General features: G+C 27.2%; 1 protein-coding gene across 4 annotated transcripts in view; it reads right to left on the bottom strand.

Moving 5' to 3' along the window:
* The window catches only part of LOC129971164 (uncharacterized), a 95,755-nt gene that overhangs the window by 28,233 nt on the left and 43,470 nt on the right, over positions 1–24,052 (bottom strand). For 3 of the 4 annotated variants that reach the window (XM_056084692.1, XM_056084683.1, XM_056084703.1), the window contains exon 2: positions 8,394–8,504. In XM_056084692.1, coding sequence (XP_055940667.1) covers positions 8,394–8,482 — 89 coding nt within the window. In that variant the 5' untranslated portion in view covers positions 8,483–8,504. The remainder of the gene's footprint in view (positions 1–8,393; positions 8,505–24,052) is intronic. The other variant, XM_056084710.1, reaches the window with a different exon arrangement.

The following is a 24,052-nucleotide window of genomic DNA, read 5'->3' as shown; positions in this document are numbered from 1 at the left end:
GCTGAAGAACTGCTAGAAAAATAAAATCAAAACAACAAATTAGAAAATTTATTCTATCATGAATGCTTTTTAAATTTTTTGAAAACACTTATTTGCATTTTGTGTGTGTGTGTATGATTTCAATAGAATACTATGGTTTGATATTGAGATTTTTAACACATAATAAAAATGTCATTTTGGTTTTGCGAGTTATATTAAGAAATCAAAAAAAATCCATTTAAATCGATTTAAAATTTAAAAATTAAACAATATTATAATCACTTAATTGGAAAATAATATTTGAATATAAAGCAAATTGCATGTTTTTAATTCAAGAACTCTTGAATTTTTATTCTTTTGGAAGTATCATTATATTATATATATATATATATATATATATATATATATATATATAAAGAGAGTGAGAGAAAGCGATCATTATCTCATGGAGCAAGATTTTCAAACCTCCTATTGCATTAGATATATTATAGTCTACCATAATTTAATGAATATATCAGAGATTTGATTCACAAAGTTCTATACTTTGTTTGATAAATTATGAGAAAATTATAAATTATTTAACACTTTATACGCTGAATGTACGCAAATAATTCTGCTGTTTAATGTAGAAGATTCTGTTTTAAGTAATTTTTAAGAATACTTCTCAAAATTCATTAACACCAATCAACAGGCAACTAATATCCACACATTTTTTTATAACTTTTCATTTTATAAATACATTATTCTTCAAAATTCAACATTTTTACATTTGGGCAATTTTTGTTTAACATTCTGAAAAGTAAAATTATATGAAATTAAATATTATACATAAAATAAAATGATATTTTGTAAATTGAAATGTAGAATGAAACATGCAATCTTTTTTTCCAAATATACGAGTCAAAAAATCTAAAGATTTAAATGTAACAATTTTTAATAACGAACAAATGATCTCATGAAGAATTATGTGCAGATGGACAAAATACTGGTTTAAAATTTTTCAGAATACTGAAATTTAAGCCTATCTAAAGTACTAAACAAACATTGCCATTTTGAATTCGTTTCTATAATCATAAGTTTACGAGAAATCGATTTCAATCTTAGTGGCACTTGCTTAACGACTGATGGTAAAGAAATCTATTTAGAAGGATATTAATTACTTTAAAGTTTTCACCGGAATCTTAAACAGAAACAAATGATCATTAATTTTAAGCGAGTTTGTAAACTTTGAAGTGGGTATGTTATTGGACTTTTACCCTGCATTTTCTTTAGAAAGACTCAAGTAAATAATTCTACACTGACTACATCACTTACGTTAATGAATTTGCTTTCCGTGGATGTAATTGATTCTTTCAGGCATAATTAAACTTCTTAAACAGTACTCAGGTATTTTAAGTGATTCTGTTGAGCTGCCTTACAGTATTTGATTAACAAGGAAATTTTTTTAAATGATCAATATTACATATTTCACGAAGGTTGAGTCTTGGCAGTTTTAATATGATTTATTGATCTTTTAATTTTTATTATATTACCATCGGTAAATCTGAATGTAATAAGTAAGGAAATAAATCTTTACAACGAAAATAAGAAGATTCTTATTATTTTTCCAAGTTGAGTATGTTTCAAAATAAGGAACAATGATTAACTTTGATGAAAGAGAATAGAAAATTAGGGAAGAAGTTCACTTAAATTTCTCAAACATTTTTATTTATAAAATCCAAAGCTGTTCCTATTTTTCTAATGGAGTTCTCTCTCTCCTTTTTTTTTAAATTGAACTAAACTCTGATAGCTAAATTTCATATAAGATAATATATAAATACACATTATTAATACTTTTTTATTCATTGCTACTTATTGTAGATGTTGTTTGAAAAAACATTTGTTTTATATAATTATCTTTTTATCTTCAAAGTTCTCTTTTTGAGATAATTTAATAGAATTCAACCAAAAAGACGATATATGTGATATTTATTCGAAAAAAAAATGATCTCTAAAGCAAATATTTTAATTCAAAATATTTTTAGAAAAATCTTAAAATCAAATGCGAATGTATCGTGTTCTTGCCCCACTCATTTAGTCTACTTTATAAATGCCAATATATTCATAAAACTTGCGACATTTTATTTTAAAATAAGTTTGAACGAGTTAATTTCTTCTAATTATAAATAGAAAAAGAGTAATTCGATTTAAAGGCAAGGAAAGCATAAAATTTAGAATAACGCATTTTGCATATATTTACTTAAAAACCAGATTCGAAAGAACTGAAAATTCGTTATCAAATGAATCCCCATATGAAAAAATATTATGAATAAATTAAGGTAAAAATTTTGATAAAATTAAAAAAAAATTATAACGTAAACAAATTTTGCAGTTTTCACCAATTTAAATTTGTGTCAGTTAAGGAAAATGATGGCAAAACATTTGAATTGCTGAAAGGATATTTAGATAAATTACTTATTAGCCAAATATCAAGGATCAGTCTTTTTTAAAACTGATTGATTTTTACTATATAAACTGCTTGAGATTACATGTTTTAAAATTTATACCAAATTATACAAGTTGACTAATTATGGCATATGATAGAATTTTTAAATCATTTTTTAACACAGAATTTTAATTCACATCATATATTTGGCACATTTTTTTATATGGTTAGTATAGTTTTTATACCAACAAAATGCATGAATTCAAACCGTCTCTAGCATTGCAACTTTAATTTAAAGTACCTATGTTTTAGAAAATACACTCATTTTCGAATCTTTTCTACTTCATTCAATTCATGCGTCATGTTTAAGAAATACTTATTCTTTTTCCATGTTTCTGCCGATAGAGAAAATTCTGGAATGTGCGAGCAGCAGAACAAACAAAACATGTCGTGATTCAGATGATTTTACAGCTTCCTATCACCGAAAAGACATGTACAATATCTCAGCCTGAAAGATTTCTTCTGTTAAACCTAGAATTAAATTTCTCCGAATTCGCTTTGATATTCTGTCTTAATATATTTAACTTGCATTTCTTTTGATGTTATTGCGTAGGAAGAATTGATAATTTGGATGAATAATTTTCTATTCTGAGAGTTGATTACAAATAATTTCGAAATTGACAAATATATTCAAAACGATAAACTCAAATTTATTCTAAGAAATTTTTTAAGAAAGGCAATGAACTCTTTGCACAAAACAAATTTCGAATTGAACATAATCTGAATAAATAAATAAGCTGAATCTAAAATGAAATATCCAAATTAAAATTTTAGCTGTTTTCTCTTTGAACTAAGCTTACTTTATAATAGTATAATAAAGAAAAATGTAAAAATAAAATTACGAGAAATAAATGCAAATAATAAATACAAATAAAAATTTTGAACTGAGGAAGAGGAATTATATATTTTGCGATGCCTTAATTGATTATATTTAATGTTGACTTTTTTTCCAAAATAATTCCTTTTATAATGTTTAAAAATAACAGCATTCCAAATAAGTCCTTTTATAATGTTTAAAAATAACAGCATTCCAAATAAGTCCTTTTATAATGTTTAAAAATAACAGCATTCCAAATAAGTCATTTTATAATGTTTAAAAATAACAGCATTCCAAATAAGTCCTTTTATAATGTTTAAAAATAACAGCATTCCAAATAAGTCCTTTTATAATGTTTAAAAATAACAGCATTCCAAATAAGTCCTTTTATAATGTTTAAAAATAACAGCATTCCAAATAAGTCCTTTTATAATGTTTAAAAATAACAGCATTCCAAATAAGTCCTTTTATAATGTTTAAAAATAACAGCATTCCAAATAAGTCATTTTATAATGTTTAAAAATAACAGCATTCCAAATAAGTCATTTTATAATGTTTAAAAATAACAGCATTCCAAATAAGTCATTTTATAATGTTTAAAAATAACAGCATTCCAAATAAGTCATTTTATAATGTTTAAAAATAACAGCATTCCAAATAAGTCATTTTATAATGTTTAAAAATAAACAGCAGCACATAAATATTATTTAACATTCATTTGAATATTTATTGTATGTTTTTATTGATCTTCACTTATTTCATTTAATAATAATAATTATTATAGAGGTAAAATATCATAGTCATTTTTTCACTCGTATTTTGATTGGAGTAAAAAATTGAATTTGAATTAAATAATTTAAAAGGGCTGATAAAATTTTGAAATTTTATACAGATGCATGTACTTGATTACAAAACACTATTTTAATATTTTAAGACCATAATTATCAGCTAATCGAATAATTTAACAGAATTTAAAATCTCATTATATAGAGATTAATATCTTTCATAAATGCCATGATTTTTATAAAAAAGAAGAAAATGATAAAAAGAAAAGTTTTAAAATATGTTTTTATTAGTACGCTAAAAGATGGAAAATATTTTTTTATTAAAAATATAATTGTCAAAGCAAAAAAAAAAAAAATGAACGTAAAAAAAAGCGAAGCATTGAAAATAACATTATAAAAATTTCAACCACTTGAGTAGCTTCGGGAAACAAGACTTAAAATTTCATTAAAAATTAAAATATACATGTGGTTAAAATTAGCGTGTTTTTATCCTATTCCTTTTCTACCAATTAGTGCAATAATAAACATGTTTTTAAAAATTTATATTTTAATTATTGCATTTTAAAAATTCTAATTTTAAACTGGAAATGTTTCAGGCGACTTGTTTCTCTTATTCCGACATGATCATTTACGGCTCGTACTTCCCTTTTCAGGTTTGCATTACATTTTAATTCTCGAGTTATAAATCGCATCAACTGCGGTTTTGGATAGACAATGTGGTCCCAATCCGTATTTGTATTTCCAGGTAATTTTAAATTAGAGCAAACCCTGGAAAATGGGGGGGGGGAACTATATCAGAAAAAAAGTTTCTAAACGTCCAACCACAAAGTCACGATCTTATTTACAGGATGTTGTGGTTTTGCTTAAGGGCTTTTTTTTTCAAAGATTCAATACTTTACTATTATTTTTATTTTTCAATGACTTTCTTCACAATTTTTTCCTGGAATCACCACAAAAGATGTAGGTAGTCATTAATAATTACATAATAAATATCTAAGCATTAATTTTCGTTTCAATACTTATTCCATTCATAATTGTTTTATTATTGCAAATTTTTGTTCCCGTTTCATAAATTGATTGCTATGATATAGGAGAACTTTTTTTGGATGTAATCACTAACAAAAATAGACAGCAGGGAAAAAAAATTTGCGATTGTAACTACATGTGGGGAAATGTATTTTAAAAAGTTTTCTAGGAAACTAGATATGATTAAAAGCTAATGAAATATTGCAAGCTTTTCTGTAAAGACAACTATCTTTTGAAACCAGTTATTATTAATAAAAAAATCTGGCCAAAAAAGCAAGGAAAGGAACAAATTCATAGCAAAATGTAATTTTGTATACAGCACTCAAAGTTTAATAACAGAACAATAAAATAGAACTTTCAGTATTTTTCTAGCATGAATGTTTTGAATTGCAATAAAAGAATAGACATACTGCATTAAAAGCTATAAGCAATTAAGTATTTTCAGACTATTTAACAAGAAACCAATGTCATGAAAAAAAATTTAAATCTCCAGAAAATTTTTTAAATTAATATTCGGTAATAATTTGATAATATAAGGTTGATTTGAAAGCTAAATAAAATAAGGATCATTTTTCATATATTACAAGCTTCAACTTTTATAGATCGAAGTAATGTAATAGAAACAATATAATGACGTATTAAAGTAAAATATTAATATATGATTACTAATGTACTTAAATTTTAATGATTGATTTTAAAAATAATTGTAGCAAAAACATCAATAATGAGAAAAAGAAGTATACGTAAATATCTGAAGTTATATATACTATATAATCTAAATATATATTTGTGTAAAAACTTTAAAAAAACTTATATATTAACCCTTTCTAGGGCCGTGGGAAGCATGCTTCCCACCAAATTTATCAATATTTGTATGAAATTATGTAGGTTGGTGTAAGTTCTGACAAATTTTTTTAGAAAGACAAAAACTTAGATGCTTCAGTTCTTTATCTCACACAAAATGATGTGTCTTGATTCGTTACTTAATTATTAATTAACCAAATTAATTAATTAATCACATTAAATTTATCTAATAAGCTAAATGAATCCCTTTTCTTTTTCTAATTCCAAGCCTAAAAATATTTTAACATAATATGACTAGAAAAAAATGGCCCTTTAAAGGGTTAATTCTTTACGAACTTATGTATTAATTCGTCACTTTATTTCATATTCTTTACGAACTTATGAATTAATTCTTAAGAAATATTTATTCAAAAACAGTATATTTATATGCAAACTTTAGTAATTTCGTTATTTAATTCTAAGGCTTATCAACCTACTTTTGAAAAAATGCATTATTTGATACTTGTAACAGATCTTATAGGGGAAAAACAGTAAAGGTTCTTAAATATCTTTTTCATGTTGTTCATGAATAATATAATTAAAAATCTAAACCAAAAAAATTAAAAGAAAAATTGTTTGAATCGCACCTGCTCGTTTCTCAAAGCAAATTAGTCTAATGTTTCAGCTCTATGAACCTTTATGAATACGAATTTCTGTACACAGAAAATTTTTAAACGTTGGAGAGTTTTAATTACTCATTCAAGGTCGATTTTTAAAATAGTGTATCCAATTGGATACCTTTATTGATTTGCTATAAATTAAAAATACATGGTATTTTATATACAAGCTTCAAATCAAATGAACTGACATTCCCAAAATGCCGTAATTCTAGAATTTTTTTTTAAAGTTTGTGTACGTTCTTCATTGAGAAATTGTAATATATTAAAATTAAATAACATAATAATTAATATGCAAAATTAATTTATGCTGAGTAACTCTTTTTCTAAAACATATAAGAAAAAACATACTAAAACATTTGATCGATTCCGTACTTCATAAAAAGTTAACAGTAATTTGCATCATACATTCATTTTATATTAAAATTTCTACTGAGAAAATGCTTGAAAATTTTTCGCTAAGTATCTTGTTTATTGTTTTCTGACGTATTAAATAATTATTTATATAAAGGCATACATTTATTGAAATTCTCATCTAGTATGTAATAAGACAATTTACAAGCATGAAATAACATATGAATTTAAATAGTTTTTTACTTTCAATACATTTGAAAAAAAAAGAAGTTTAATTGGTATTATTTACGATTCGATTCTCATGAATAAATTGTTTATCCACTAATGGATTTTGGATTCTAAATTATTTGTTTACATGATAAACAAAGAAATAATCTGGGGAAAATGGAAGTTTTTAATTACATAGCAGTATAGTCAATAAATTAGTGGCAACTAAATGTATTGTTTTCATCCTCGAAAATATTAATACAATAATTGATATGTAACGAAATTGATATGTACGAAAACTACAATGAAATCATCAAATGATCTATCCAAAAATTTTAATTATTTCAAATTTCATAGATACTTAAAGCTGAAGTGGTCTGGTACCAGCATCGGTTTCGAAGCTGGATGGTCACGAATCAAAACTCAATTTTGTCAATGATCCGTTATGAAAACGATTCTAGAGCTGAGAGTGGTGGGACGTTTCTTAGCAATCATTTTTCTCATGTGAACAATTTCAAAATCACAATCTGTTCTAAAAAAAGCTTTCTTTGAAATGGAGGGTCGATTTAACTAAAATGTACATCAGTATTCATAGTGTTCTTTAGTATCTTACGAGAATATAAATATGAAATGGCCAGTGAATTATGAATTTAACTTCGGATGTTCATCTTTCTTATAAATTAGATTATTCGTTTTAGATTTGAATCAAGTTAAATATTGAAAAAAAATCCTAAAATTTCTCAAAGACTTTGCCTTATTTCAATTTTTGAACATGAAGTGATTTTTTTCAGATTAAAAAAGGCCTTTAACTATTTCGAACACAGGCTTATCTTATCGTATTATAATCAAAAAATTATTTCAAGTTATATTGGACTATAAATATATCTGAAATCATTACAGAAACTTTCAGTCCAGAATTTGATAAATAAACGACATAAGGTGTATTGTGAACATCTGTTACAAGTATTTTTTAACTTGCATACCATAAACTTTAATTTTAAAAAAAGGTTTTTCAGTTGCAGAAAACCAAGTTATAGGAATTTGAAAAAATATTTGGAATGTTTCTTATAAAAGTTTCATTTCTCTTATCAAATGCAGTTGCATTCCCTTCTTATGCCTTATTAACATTTGCAAAAAGTTATGATTATTACATTATGGAGACATCAATAGTGTCTACTGAATTATTCCTTATTACTTGAAACTCTATAACTTTTGAATAATTTAATCACTTTTTAAAAAATGATTATATTTTTAAATAGCGATGAGAAAAGGGTACTCACGAACAATCTGGTTCTTTCATTCCTTCGCAGTTGGAGAACCAGCACACTAAGAGGAGCAGCAATGTGAAAATGTGGAAAATACAGTACATTCCTGAGCTGTTCTACACTATTCTGGAAAAAAAAACAAATATTCTTCATCATTCAAACAAATATGCATTCACATTCTCTCTTTAGAACTTTATATCATTTATTGGTTTTGAATGATGCATTTCATTGAACATGCAGAATAAATAAGTTGATTTTAATAAATATTTAAATTAATTAGGAAAAATTAATAACAATCTCAATAAGTTGCCCTATTTTGTCAATTTTTATTTCGTATAAAAATTCAAGAACCCTGGGTCTAGGCCCCTTCGATGGTCACCTGTACTTGCCCATCACACCATGTTTTCGAGGAGTTCAAAAAATGAATTCGACATTCTCCATGATCCAAAACCAAGATCGAGTCCTAAACATTAACCAATTTTGTCCAATTTGTATTTCATATTAAAGTCCATCATCCCTAGATATACCAAGAATGCGTTCATCTGGCTCCCACGATCTTCTAGCTTCAAGAGATATCGCAAAATAAAACTTTAGTAAAGCTTCCAGGTTCAGCATCAAGAACTTTTTTGCCAATTAATTTAATCACTTTGCAAACATAACTAACCAATTTGAATACTCTGAACTTATTGTGAAAATACAATTTAAAATAATCTATCTATCTACAATTTAAAATAATCTATCTATCTACAATTTAAAATAATCTATAATATCTTTTGTTGTGATAATATATAATTTATCAAAGTTGGTTGACGATTAAATTAATTTTATGAACGTTTTTTGATAAAAAAACTGGTCTCCAAAGGCGTTTAATGAATAATAAAGAGATTAGAAATAGCAATACAATGAAAAGGAACGTTTGAAAATGGTTCAATACTTCAGAATATTTTATAATCGAATTGATTGGGAATATAAAATAAAATAGTATTATTAGCAATAATAATGACTATTTTTAAAAGAGTTAATCGTAAATGATTGAGATTTGAAAATTTAATCGAAATATAGATTTACAAAATGTATAGCTAGAGATAGAAAGAAATACAGAATAATTTTAGCTAAGATTGATCTGAATAAGTTTTTAATTCATATAATACTTCGACGTTTTCAAAATGGAAAAAAATCTTGAAACACAATCAGCTAGATTCAATGTTTCCAATAAAGGGAAATTCAATGACCCTTCCATTGCAAATTAAAACATTATTAATGTTTATTATCAACAAAATAGTGAAAATCATTTGAGTTTTAAGACAAATGTAATTTTCAGATATAATGGCGAAATTTATTTTGTTCAAAGTAAAATATACAAGAAAGACAAATCACTGAAGAAACAAAGCAATATAATGTTACGAATCTATAATACTGACTTTTTGCAATATTTGTCTCATCATTGAAAAGAGATTTAATGATATTCTTAATGGATGCCAAGTCAATGACTTCCGATTTTTGCTACTTTGCCATAAAAATGAAGGCTCTGGAAAATGCAAGGATTATGGCCCTATTTCTAACAGAAGCCAAGATCTGAAATTTCTTCCGAAAAATTTCATACGATGTCACGTATTGTTGGGAAATATATAAAGTGAGACGGTCACACGAGGATAGGGATGACGAATATTTTCAGAGCGGTTATTACGTAACCAATATCAAAAAGTCACAAATACAAGTGATCAATACTTTTCAAAGAGGGGTGTGATTCAAATCCTTTATACGATCTTACTGGTGATATTTCGATTACAAGTTTAGGATCACGATAGAAACTAACAATCGATACGATATCACTGACATTTGCCGGAGCGGTGACGATACGATCTGTCCAATGGAATCTCTCGAAAGAAATCTGTGATTGGATTGAAAAGTGAACGGACCGGTTATTGGAATTATCGCATCGTATCATTGAATTGCATATCACTGAAATTTATCGGAGCGGTGATTCACCGAAAAGTGCGAGGCTTCACTGGAAAGTGCGAAGTCACCACCACTCCACTTTACGGGAGTGACCGATATTCGTATTTGATGATGCGCTATTCCATACGGATCATTTTTAATTGCTCGTGACATGATTGACTTTGATTACATGTACTCTGTTTACTGATAGCACCATCTATTGGTAGAATATAGGACTAAAGTAGAGATTTTAAAGAAATGACATATTTTTAACTCATCTTTTCCAGAAAATGGTTCACTCTAATAAATAAATTAAATAAATAGTTTTGAGAAAAAAAAATTAAGAAGTAAGCTGAAACAGATAAATTAATTCAATCACACGTTAATTAAATTAGTAAATTTTATATTTAATATTAAGTAATAATTTTTAATTAATAATATGATTGAAATAACAGATATTTGGAACGCATATTTAAAAATAACAATAGCAATATTGTTTGTTATTCAAAAAATCGTGGATTATGCATCTCTACACGAGGAACGAATTCTCTTTTTAGAGTGTTGATCACAATGCTCCTGCGCAGAGCGTTATTATGCTTCTGCTATTTTTAGGAAGCTACATGAGGTCTGCTTCTATGTTGCTAAATTCTATTTCAATTGTTCTTTGTATATTTTTTTTGTCTGTGCTTCATTACTTTTCGCTCGATGTTTTCTTATAGAAAAAAAAGCATCGTTTACAATTTTCTAACATGTATGATTTCTTTCCTCATACACCTACCGAAAGATTTAAGTAACATTATATATGAAGTAACTCATACATGATCTGCTATATTTAAGCTTCATGTACTGCTATATTTAAGCTTCATGCATCGTTTACAATTTTCTAACATGTATGATTTCTTTCCTCATACACCTACCGAAAGATTTAAGTAACATTATATATGAAGTAACTCATACATGATCTGCTATATTTAAGCTTCATGTACTGCTATATTTAAGCTTCATGCATCGTTTACAATTTTCTAACATGTATGATTTCTTTCCTCATACACCTACCGAAAGATTTAAGTAACATTATATATGAAGTAACTCATACATGATCTGCTATATTTAAGCTTCATGTACTGCTATATTTAAGCTTCATGCATCGTTTACAATTTTCTAACATGTATGATTTCTTTCCTCATACACCTACCGAAAGATTTAAGTAACATTATATATGAAGTAACTCATACATGATCTGCTATATTTAAGCTTCATGTACTGCTATATTTAAGCTTCATGCATCGTTTACAATTTTCTAACATGTATGATTTCTTTCCTCATACACCTACCGAAAGATTTAAGTAACATTATATATGAAGTAACTCATACATGATCTGCTATATTTAAGCTTCATGTACTGCTATATTTAAGCTTCATGCATCGTTTACAATTTTCTAACATGTATGATTTCTTTCCTCATACACCTACCGAAAGATTTAAGTAACATTATATATGAAGTAACTCATACATGATCTGCTATATTTAAGCTTCATGTACTGCTATATTTAAGCTTCATGCATCGTTTACAATTTTCTAACATGTATGATTTCTTTCCTCATACACCTACCGAAAGATTTAAGTAACATTATATATGAAGTAACTCATACATGATCTGCTATATTTAAGCTTCATGTACTGCTATATTTAAGCTTCATGCATCGTTTACAATTTTCTAACATGTATGATTTCTTTCCTCATACACCTACCGAAAGATTTAAGTAACATTATATATGAAGTAACTCATACATGATCTGCTATATTTAAGCTTCATGTACTGCTATATTTAAGCTTCATGCATCGTTTACAATTTTCTAACATGTATGATTTCTTTCCTCATACACCTACCGAAAGATTTAAGTAACATTATATATGAAGTAACTCATACATGATCTGCTATATTTAAGCTTCATGTACTGCTATATTTAAGCTTCATGCATCGTTTACAATTTTCTAACATGTATGATTTCTTTCCTCATACACCTACCGAAAGATTTAAGTAACATTATATATGAAGTAACTCATACATGATCTGCTATATTTAAGCTTCATGTACTGCTATATTTAAGCTTCATGCATCGTTTACAATTTTCTAACATGTATGATTTCTTTCCTCATACACCTACCGAAAGATTTAAGTAACATTATATATGAAGTAACTCATACATGATCTGCTATATTTAAGCTTCATGTAATCGCAAGCAATAAAATTACAATAATGTAATTTTAAAACAGATTCAATTTCAAGGTAATAGATTTTTATATCCCTAAGAAACAAATTTATTAAAATGTTGTTTAGCAATCCTTCTAAATTTCCATTTTCACAATCGATAGAATTGCAACAATTTTTCTTGCTAAAAAACACATTAAATTTACTTTTATTAGCATATACAAAAATTTACTTTTATTAGCATATATAATCTTTCTTTTTATTTATTTATTTAATCCATCTGTGTTGCATCTTTTATAATATATTTCACTTTAATGTTTTTTCGATTAAGTTACTCCTAAATTTGGTACTTTTTGCTTTCTACAAAAAAAAAAAAGTATTTTTAAAATTACATGTCTTAAATTGGTTTAAATAGCGACTCCAAGCCATTAAAGTTGCAACACTCTTTTTTTAGTCAAAATTCAGCTTAAAAAGGCACTTCTTTTAAATGTTTTCTTTTCTAGTACACTTGAATGCGGTAAAGAAAGTATTTTATCGATAATTAAAACAGTGAAAGATTTAACAGCGAAATAAATTTTTTTATACGCCACACAATGCATGCAGTTGAATCTACGATTTAGACTTAAAAGATTTGTTTTAAGTGAAAAATCATATTATATATATATATATATTTCTATCCTGATATTCACCCTATTCTCATATTTGTAGAGTGTCCATAGTAATTATGTCCTATGCAAACCGCTAGAGATTGGAATATACTTTCAATTGAAAAAAAATGTTTTAAATGACAAAGAATGCACCAATAAATTTTCTGCTGTAAATAATTAGAAAATCTAAATTGCAAGCCATTGATCTTATTAATCAGATTTAGTAAAATATTCTTGAGATGCTAATAATTTAAACAGGAAAGTTCCACTATTACAGAAAAAAAAACTGATCAAATAATAAATCTTCCAATTTGATTATTTTAAAGAACTTAATGACATTCCAGAGTAATAACTATAAGTTGATTGATTAATCTTCAGCCATTGAAATTGCTTAAAAGTTTCCAAAATAGTGGTATTCAAACTCTCATAGCTCAGTCAGTTTTAGTCACAGAACAATGGATTTTTTTTCTTTTTTAAAAGATGTTAGTGTGAAAAGAATATTTAGAAGGAACTAAACTGTATTAGAATACAGAACTGCAAAAAAATGTAGATTTCTTAAATTTTGCAACAAAATATATTTCATAATGCCATTTAAAACATTTTACAATTGGAGATATAAGCCTGTCTGTAGGAATTTAGAAATTACTCGCTTGAGTATTATTAAAGAGAGTATACTATATACAATTTCACGTTATAATAATAACAAATTTAATTCTTTTGAAATTCGTTATATAAAAAAAATATATTAAAGGCAATGATACAGAAGTTGTTTGCAATGGTTTAGTGATTTCTTAATGGAATATGTAAGAAACCATTTGATTAAAATGTTTGATTTTTCGGAAATCATTTTCTCAGTTATTAATAAAAATAAATTAAATAAAAGTGTTTCCAAATCACATTATGATAATCATCCAAATTCATATACAAAATTCAGAGTCATCTAAAAACATATCCGCACTATAGAATTCAGTAAGTGTTATATTCATGCCATGTCATCTATATATCGTAACTATTGTTCAGCATTATAAGGCAACCTTGTCCAAGGTCCCCAAATTTATGCAATAGAAAGGGGGGGATACATTTTTTATTGAAGAGTATGTGAGAAAGTTTCGAGGAGACCATACCCGTTGATTTATTACAGATTTTAATTATAGCATGCTATTATCAGATGATATAGAAAAACAGTTTGTGTCGTTTTAAAATATCTGAACTTCTTTACAAAAGCTTCGACTATATAGTGACTTTAAAAATTTAACTTAAAAGAGAGTAAAAAAGTACAATGATACTTAAAAGCAAGGGCAATCATATTTAGTAATTATTATTTAGTAATTAGTAGTATTAGTAGTAATTTCATATAAAACCTAACAAGTGTTATGTCATAGGCGATATAAAAAGTGAGAACAGGCCCATAATATGTGAAAAACATCAGTTTCAAATTCACTAGCATTTTATGCCCAAATAACTTCAAATCTTGGCATGGAAAAACAATTTATTGGAATACACGTGATTTAAAATGATATTTTGACAATATCAAGAAATGTATCATAATGGCTTTCAGATAGTTTTGTGCTTCAATGTACGCAAAAGTTAATAAAACTTTCCAGATTTAATGACCGCCGTAAGAACTCGCTTGATCATTGATAAAGGCTTCACTTTCAAACATCAATTTCTTTTTATTTTCTAGGGAAAGTCATTATCTTTACTCTAAAAATAACTCTTAGGAGGTAGTCAAGGTTCATCTGTCATACACAAAAGATTTGTAATGGATTAAAAAAATGAAAGAAAGGAAATAAAACAGCAGTTCTTGATTCGAAGTTCGAAAGATTTTTATGCCATTTAGGTTTTTGATTGATTGCTGTCTTCCAAATAAATTCCAATTCTTTTTTTAAAGATGAGCGAGTGATTAGATTATGTCAATGAAAATGATTCAATAATTTTGGCTTCTCAAATTTCGACAAATCATATAAATGACAAACACAAATTATAACATTTTTTTCGAAATTATTTTAATAATTGCTAACTTTTATCTTTCATTGACTACTTAATTTAATATTCATGAATAGATATTTTAACAATAAATTAATTTAAATGTAAAAATAAAAATTTTTATTTAAAATTATTTGAATTATGTAAAAGCACGAATGAAAAATTATTTAAAATTATTAATGTTCAGATGTATACTTTTTGTAGGAATTGTATATTCTATTTGTAATAATTTCTGAAGAAACTTTCTGATATATTCAAGGTCTTTAAAATACAGATTTCTGAAAAATCCATTCCTAAAATTGTTTATAAATTTTTTTTAAAAAGTTAAATTATTTTTCTCTTTAAAACATTATTTTCAGAAGAGATTTATTTAATTTTTAATCGATTTGAATCATAAAAAATGTTCAAAGACATTCTTATAAATAATGAAATGTATTAAATACTGAAAGATTCATAATAATTAAGTGCTAAATACATAGGCTATTTTGGGACGTACCTGGCAGCCTTGAACCTTGTTCAGACAATAAGGTTGGTCCCTTGAACAGCACTTATTTGTCAAGCTTCGGAGCTAAATTGATATGGAGGCAGTTGACTTCTATATTTTTAATGTGCATGAGGCTGGTATACACAATTGATTTTTAAATGAAGTTCCGATCCATACCCAGAAGATGTTAAACACACAGTTTAGCACTAGACAATCATAACTTTTGATTTCAAGAAAGATTAGTGTGTATTTAAAATTTTTTTAACTTCTAAATTTACAGCAAAATAACAAACATAGTTAATTGTATATGAAACTTAACTTTGTAGTACTAAGGTAACCAAGCTTAGACCGGCATTTTTTTTGTTGTAAAATCATGTATTTTTGGAGATGTTTAGATATGAATCATGTACTGATTACATATGAATATTTTTCAATCCTAACTACATATGAACTGGTCATTTAAATAAAAAAAAATAATCAAGAATGCAGTTTAATATATTATTCGAATTGGCTAACACAATAATTGCATTGTTGCAATTGGATGCGAGCCGAACTTATTCGTATAATGTCATATAGCGCTATTTCACAAAATTTTGTAGCATCAGTAAGTTATCATCTTATGGTTTAGTTTAGTTTAGTTATATTAACGTCTCTTTCAAAGAAAACACTACGGCTATTTTGGGACGGACCTCGTAATTTTGAACCTCGGTCAGATGACGAGGGCGACACCTGAGCTGGCACCCCCCTCTCCACACTACGCCACATCAGCGGGAGGACGTTTGGCCATGATGAATTTAACGTGCAACAGACCCCCTTACACGACGATTCTTCGGTGGAATTGGAACACAAACCTGAAACCCTCCGGTTCTGAAGCCGAGACCTTACCACCAGGCCACCGCGACCCTATCATCCTATGGCAATATCATAGTTATAAAAAAAATTGTATGCAAGATCGCGTTTTTTCAGGAAAAGCATCTATATAGATCAACTTAAAAAGCAAAATCATATAAATATAAAATTGGATCTAAATCATTAAAGTTGTTTCCGAAATAAATCTCTTCTAATTATTTATTTTGTGTGTTTCCGAAATACACAGAATAAATTTATCTATATAAGAATTGCTCGTTTAAAGATTAGAAAACAAGTTTGCAATGAGAAAGAAAAGAATATAGATGTGACGAATTATTCAAAAACACAAATTCAAAAGACGTCGTAATTTTCCAACAGTTTTATTCCAAAAATATACTTAATGCAAAGAATATTTTAATTTCGGTGTATCAATCTGGAAAGTCTATAAATGAGTGTCTTAAAGCAGGCAGTTTGAACAGTTCGATTTTGTTCGTAACGCACGATCATTCTCATAACAGAGGTTTGCAAGCAGAATGATGAGGTAGATGGGAAAATTAATTACGTCGGACGCGTTGACGAGCGCTGTTAATTACATATTCAGCCTTAAATTTCCTGTCTCCTCACAATGAACAAAACGAATGGAAACTTCTGCTGGTCGCCTTCAACTGTCCGTTGTTATGAATTGGATGGTGTTTGCTTTTCAGCGTGAGCGTTCTTCCTTATTAGTTACACTGGAAAAGTCCTACGCACTAATCTTTGTTTCTGACACGCCGGGGGATTGTTTTTCCCGTCTTTTATGAGTTTTAGACATTTAAATTAGACTTTTTATTGTCAACAGAGGAACTAAATTTATAGTATTTCAATTTTCTTGTACATAACTTTTTACTTCATTTTTATTTTTATTAATGCATCATCAAGAGAAGTATTTAACAATAAAAGAAAAATACGATAAATTTAGATTTTTATTTTATCAAATGGAAAGCCGCTATTTCGAAGAATTCCAACAATTAAAACTCTTTTGAATAAGAAGGAGATCATAAAAAGAAGACTCTTGCTCAAAATATTTGTAAATGTTTATTTTTATTTGCTCAGCAGAGAATTAATTTAAAACACACTTTACTTTTTGTGAGTGACTTTGGGGAATTGTGATATAACATGCTGGATTAGTTTGTATCAGTACGTGCTGATTGCTTGCTTAATGAAAAACCCTTATATCTACATAGAAAAAGTTTTGGTAGGATAACGTTGTCGAACGTGACTCAGAGGTTTGAGCAAGTGCATATGAAGCTTTAACCAGTTCAAAACTGTGATCATTCGATTATCCCTTCATGGCTCACGGTATCACATATTAAACCAGCGTTTCCGACTTCAACGGAAAGATATGTATGATATCGTGAGCTATGAAGGGAGATTCGCGTAATAATTGTTCTGAAAGGGATAATCTGGCAAAATTTATGCGGATGCAGTGGACAGCAAGACGTTAATGAGCTGGTAGAAGAATACAGCAAGAATTACTAAAGAGCGTATGAAACAATATTCTGTATCAAAGCAAGCAGCCGCAAGAGGAAATAATAGACTCGGAGAGCTACAACTTTCCAGAAAAATAAAGAAGGCGCTGAAAGCATTGGAAATTTTTGTATGAAGCATTGAGAAGCATCACCTTAATAAGGCAGTAGCTATGTGCACAACAAATTCGTTTAACGTTAATGCTGGGTCTCACTTTCGCCAAATTTTGAAGCGTAGCCACAAACAAATGTTCTCTAAGAATTTTTTTTATAAGAAAAGAGAACATTATAAATAATAAATTACATTGATATAAATTTGCTGACGCATTTTTTTCGGAACGGAAGGCGTCCTATTTTACATGGATTCCTATGGAAAACGAGTGTTTCGCATTAACAATAATATTCGGAAACGACATATGTTTATTAAACGAGGTACCGCTGTGTAAGAACTATCACCTTTACTAATTCGAATGATATTTCACAATTGCTTTTACACACTTTTAACTTTAATTGTTTAATGTTAGTAAAGATTTAATTTTAGAATCAAAGAATTATTAAATTTTCGTTGCATCGCAGCGTTTTTGAATTATTTTATATATATAAGAAAGTACGGACTGTCAGATGATTAATCCCACGGATGGATTAAAAATCTACACTTATGCTTCATTCAATTCATTTCTTACAATTCTATTTTGGTTTATTATTGTTTGTATATATAATATAAAATTATTTCTTTTAATTATTCTATTATTTAATAAGTTTTCGTTTTTGAATATATTAAAATGAATTTTCTAACATTCTTACAGATTTAAGCCTCATCTTGTAGATTTTGTTGCATGGATTATAATTTAAGTTCGGTAGCAAAAAGATAAAAATATAAATATATAACATTTGAAGTCTAAAATTATTATTATTCTTTCTATTTATTAAATAATTCATCTTATAGTAATGCCTCTGTATTTGCCATCGAAGTCACTTTCTCCAGTCAATAATTTTCCTCAATGGTAGTTTTTTTTTCTCTGCACAAAATAAAATATTTCCTTTACTTTTAAATTATCAGGCGAGTTTTGATTTAGAATTATTGAAAAAGATTTCATTTCTCTTTGAAGAAAATTCCGATTCATACAAAGCTTGCAGTGCTCAACCCAAAAATAATTTATTTCTGCAACAAATGACAATTTATGATGGACTTTCCGGAAGAATATCTCGTTAAATTTGACTTTTCCTTCATTTCAAGAGATGCATAAAAACGGAATACAACAAATGAGTCCTTAACTTAAATTTATATCATAGATTTTAAATTATTGCTTTTTTAAAATTGTTATATTAATGCTTCTTGAAAGTAAATAATATCATTTTTTTTTCTTTTTAATGATATAATTTATTTTCATTTGTAATCTTTCAATATATCGATCTTCTTTCAACTTTTATGAATTTAAACTTACTCATCATTTAAATTGAAATAAATTTATTTCTATTCTTACTTTTTCTTATACGTAGTATATAAAGTGAAGATTCGACTTCGAGATTTAGACGAATCTGCATGTCTTAGACCTTTTAAAGTCTGAAAAACAGATTTGCTAAGTTTTGTCTGTACTCTAAGTTTGACGATAATTCAACAATATTTTGAATTAAACAGGTAAAAATTGGTGCATGATCTTTACTTCAAATTTGTAAAATTTTATCAAATTTTGAGCAAAAAATATTCTAAGTAATTTGTCTGGCTGTCCGAATACAAGTAAATAAGATAACTACAAGAAGTAGAAGGCTATATAGATGAAATTTTGTGCACCGACTTAACATTTAAAGTGCATATAATTAAATGAGTGTAATAAATAATTTAGTGTATTATTTTGATTTAATTACAAGTGTTTTGATTACAATTAAGCATTGATTAATTAGTAATATTTTAACACTCTTTTATCCTTTCAGAAATATTTAACCTATATTTCTAAAGATTTTCTACTATTCACTCTGCATTATTTCTAATAATATTATATTATTCCCGCTGTATTAATGGTATCATTTTGTAAGATAAAAATAAATGAATTGTCGTATGAAATTCCACCAAGAACTACTGTTAATTAGAGATAATTATATTTTACAAACAATTAACGTGATTATAAATCAATTTTTTTAAAGCTAATTTTTGTTTTAAGACGAATAAACATGTAGATGTATTCGCATGGTAAGACTTGTACTTTCCTATTGTGTCTTCCAGACGTTATCACTTTAATACCTTGTGCAATGAAGACTAGTACGGATATTTTTTCCTTCTCATTTTCGATTTCGAGGTAAAGATCTCATCTCAATTAGTGATCTTACGTATACCATTTATGAATTATCGTATTAACAGACAGAAGTTAGTCTAAAAATGTTCATTTCAAATATTAAGAAGTCTCATTAAATTTGTTCATATTTGTGCTCTTTTGAGTCCTATGTTCATGTTCATATTTATGCTCTTTTGAGTCCTATGTTCATTTCGAACATTAGTAAGTCTCATTATAGTTAGGCTCCTTATTGAAGTAACATGAGGACTACTCTGTGATGGGCATCACAATTATGAACTGTTGTGAGATGACTCGGATGACACCTGAATCAACATCCCTCTCTTAATTTCCGCTGCATGTTGGCGAGAGGATATTTAACCCCGACGGATTTAGCGTACACTAGGCCTGCTTACGCCGCGTCTTTTCGATTTTGGAACCGTTCGAAATCGAAACCTTACCACCAGGAAACATTGGTACCACTAGTAGGTCAAAAATATAGAGATTTGAAGGTCAATTTCTTATATGCATTTTATTTTTCTCTTTTTACTTTTTATTCTAAAGATTTTATACATCTATATGTATTTTTAAGCAGCTTTTTTTTTGTTTGTCTCGACGATATAAAAGTTAATTCATTTCTCATATTTCCTTTTTCATGTTTTCATAAAAATGATTTATTTCTTCCATGGCGATTCCAGTTAGATAAATTAGATTTACAAATAAGCATTTAATTATGTTTTCAAAACATTCAGAAACTTGTTTCGAATCTTACACTTCTAAAATTCCGGATGGCATTTAAAATTATGATCTCAATTTCATGAAAGCAAAATGCCGGTTAATAATAAAAAATTTAAACCGCTTTCCCTTAAATAATGTTATTTATGAATCTAATTAAAAGCTTTTTATTACGTAGCAACAACCTTAAAAACGAGACCTCAAAAAAAATCGAAATTCTTTTGATACTTATAAGGAATTTCTTCCATTTAATTTAAATTCTTATTAATAAAAGTTGAATAATTAATAGTATTGTAATAAGACATTCTTTATGATTAAATAATTTTCCCTTTTCACTAACATTCATTATTTAAAATGTTTACATTTATAAATTAAAATCAATGATTTGAATTTAAATAAAATTTGGGTCTGGATAACGAAGCAACATTTTTTTTTTTTTCGTAAAAATCGAACAATCATATTTTTTTCTTTTTTCAAAACAACCACAATTCATTCTATTCATTTAAAAAGTCTCTCATATTTATTATTATGTGTTTATATGTAGTAATAAAACTGAAATGCAATTCTTTTTGTTTCACCAAATTACTAATAAGTTTAGTCCAAATTTTTTTGAAAATACTGTGAAGCATAAAGAAAGCCAGATTTTTATTAATTGAAAACTGTGCGTTTCTGTATGCACAGTATTATGCCAATAAACAAGATGACTCAGAAAATGTATCTAGTAAATAGAATTTAAAATAATTAAAACATATTTTGCTTTTTTTGATGCCAAAAATATTACTTTAATTTGAAAATTGTTATAGGGTATTATTTTACTTAAAAATTGATTTAAAATTTAACTACTATTTTTTAACAATCGATAGAGATTGATATTTACTGCTGAAAATGGTTATCTTTATATTCTATATGGTAATCTTGTTAGAATTGCCATTTACAATATGTAATTAAATTTTGTATCAAACTTTTGGAATTATTAATAACTATTTTCTGAAGTTTTTAAAAATCGTTTGGGAAAATCTATAAGATTTTATCTTTTTAATCTATACTTATAATAAAGCTCAATGTGTGTGTGTGTGTGTGTGTGTGTGTGTGTGTGTGTGTGTGTGTGTGTGTGTGTGTGTGTGTGTTGGCGCTCTACAGGCCAGGTCATTTGACATACAGCTATCAAATTTGGTACATGTATACCTTAAAGGTCGGGAATGTGCACCTGGGGTCCCTTTTTTTGAAATTTTAATTAGAATTTTAATTATTAATTAAAAACTAACTTTCCCGCCAAAAAAATCTTCCACTTTCCCCACCGCCAACTTTTCCGCCAAAAAAATCTTCCATTTTCGCCACCGCCAAATGAGTAAGGCTTCCATTTTTTTTTCTCCCAACAGTAATGAGGCTAGGGTTAGTATTTTTAGGCGGATTATTTCAAACGATTCTGTTTATTTTCTTAATGTTTGATGCATTTAAAATTAAACATTGTTAATTAATCGATCCTTCAGATTCATTCTGAAGTACTTTTGAATTAAAATAAAACAGAATAAAGGAAATTAAAAATTTCTAATCCGCATAGCGTTACCCCAACTGGCGTAGAAAAAAAAATCACGTATTTGCGTTACGTAACTGGCGTTGAAAATTCACGCATGCGCACTGTGTTCTGATGTTGGCATGGCAACCATTATCAACGGACGATTTAAATTACTTTTAGGTTAGTTGTATGCTTTTGTAAGTAAATTGTATTTATGTTAGTTATATATATTTTTGTATATGCTTATAGTTTTAAGTACATCGTTTTTTAATTAGTTTTTTTTAACCTGTTTTCAATGATTTAAATTATTTTTAGGTTAGTTGCATGCTTCTGTAATTAAATTGTATTTATGTTAGTTATATATATTTTTTGTATATGCTTATAGTTTCAAGTACATCGTTTTTTAAGTAATTTTTTTAAACCTGTTTTCTACCGATTATTTTAAACGATTCATTTTATTTTCTTAGTGTTTGATGCATTTAAAATGAAACATTGTTAATGAATCGATCCGTTCATGATGAATCTGAGAAAATTTTGTTGACAAATTCTTGAGATATTACATAAATTAAGAAAGATATTCTTTAATGCCCATAAAGTTTAAACGCTCAGTGACTCTATTATCAGTAATCATATTATTAAAAAAATGCTTTGTTTCAGTAAAAAAATATTATTATATTAATTGCAGATTAATCCTTTACACTTTAATTTAAAGCATAAATTCTACGAGGGGTAACAGAAAATGAGAGAGATACATATCACGTTATGACTGAAGGCCTTTATAATATTATGAGTGAATTATATGACTATCAAAATTTGAAGTTTTAAAATATTTTGCTGAAGAATCTATTAAAGTTGGAATTGCGTAAAATATTTAATGGTACGACCGGAGTTTAACCCCCTGCTTGGCACAATTTTTTAAAATCGCCAACAACGGCTTAGCGAAATGTTCAAAAGCAAAGGAGCAGATGTTCAATTATAGTGCATAATAAAGATTGCCAGCTTTGGGTCGTTATCGCAACTTGGCGAAGAAAGGGGTTAAACTCCGGTTCAACCTATTTAATTATTAAAATTTAAACGAACATTAAGATTGGCGAACCGGCTGGTCGCCAAAGGCGGCTAGTAAAAAGTAAAGTTACAGAATGATTGAAAGATTTTGTATATTATAATGTTTTATTTAAAATAATATTTTGCATTAAAATAAGTTATTTAAAAAGCGTTCTTTACGGATTCGTTAGAATTATATTGAACCCCAACGTTAGATTTTAACTTTCTCGCACATGATGCATACTTAAAATTGTGCAGTCAAATTAAAATAATATATATAAACTAGGTTTTATTGAAATATTTTTAAAAATTAATTAAATTGCTAATTTTTTTTATTAGAGAAAAACTAATACCGAACAATTCTGAGCATTGTACAAAATAGATAACCATGTCCAAAATAAACAAAATTTTAATCAATCATTTAAACTTGTACTTACTTACATTTATACTACTTATATACTACTTAAAAACATAAGCAGTATACAGTTTCT

This window comes from Argiope bruennichi, chromosome 1 (genome assembly GCF_947563725.1).
Source record: "Argiope bruennichi chromosome 1, qqArgBrue1.1, whole genome shotgun sequence".
Taxonomy (NCBI): domain Eukaryota; kingdom Metazoa; phylum Arthropoda; class Arachnida; order Araneae; family Araneidae; genus Argiope; species Argiope bruennichi.
This window is presented reverse-complemented; position numbering and strand designations above follow the sequence as displayed.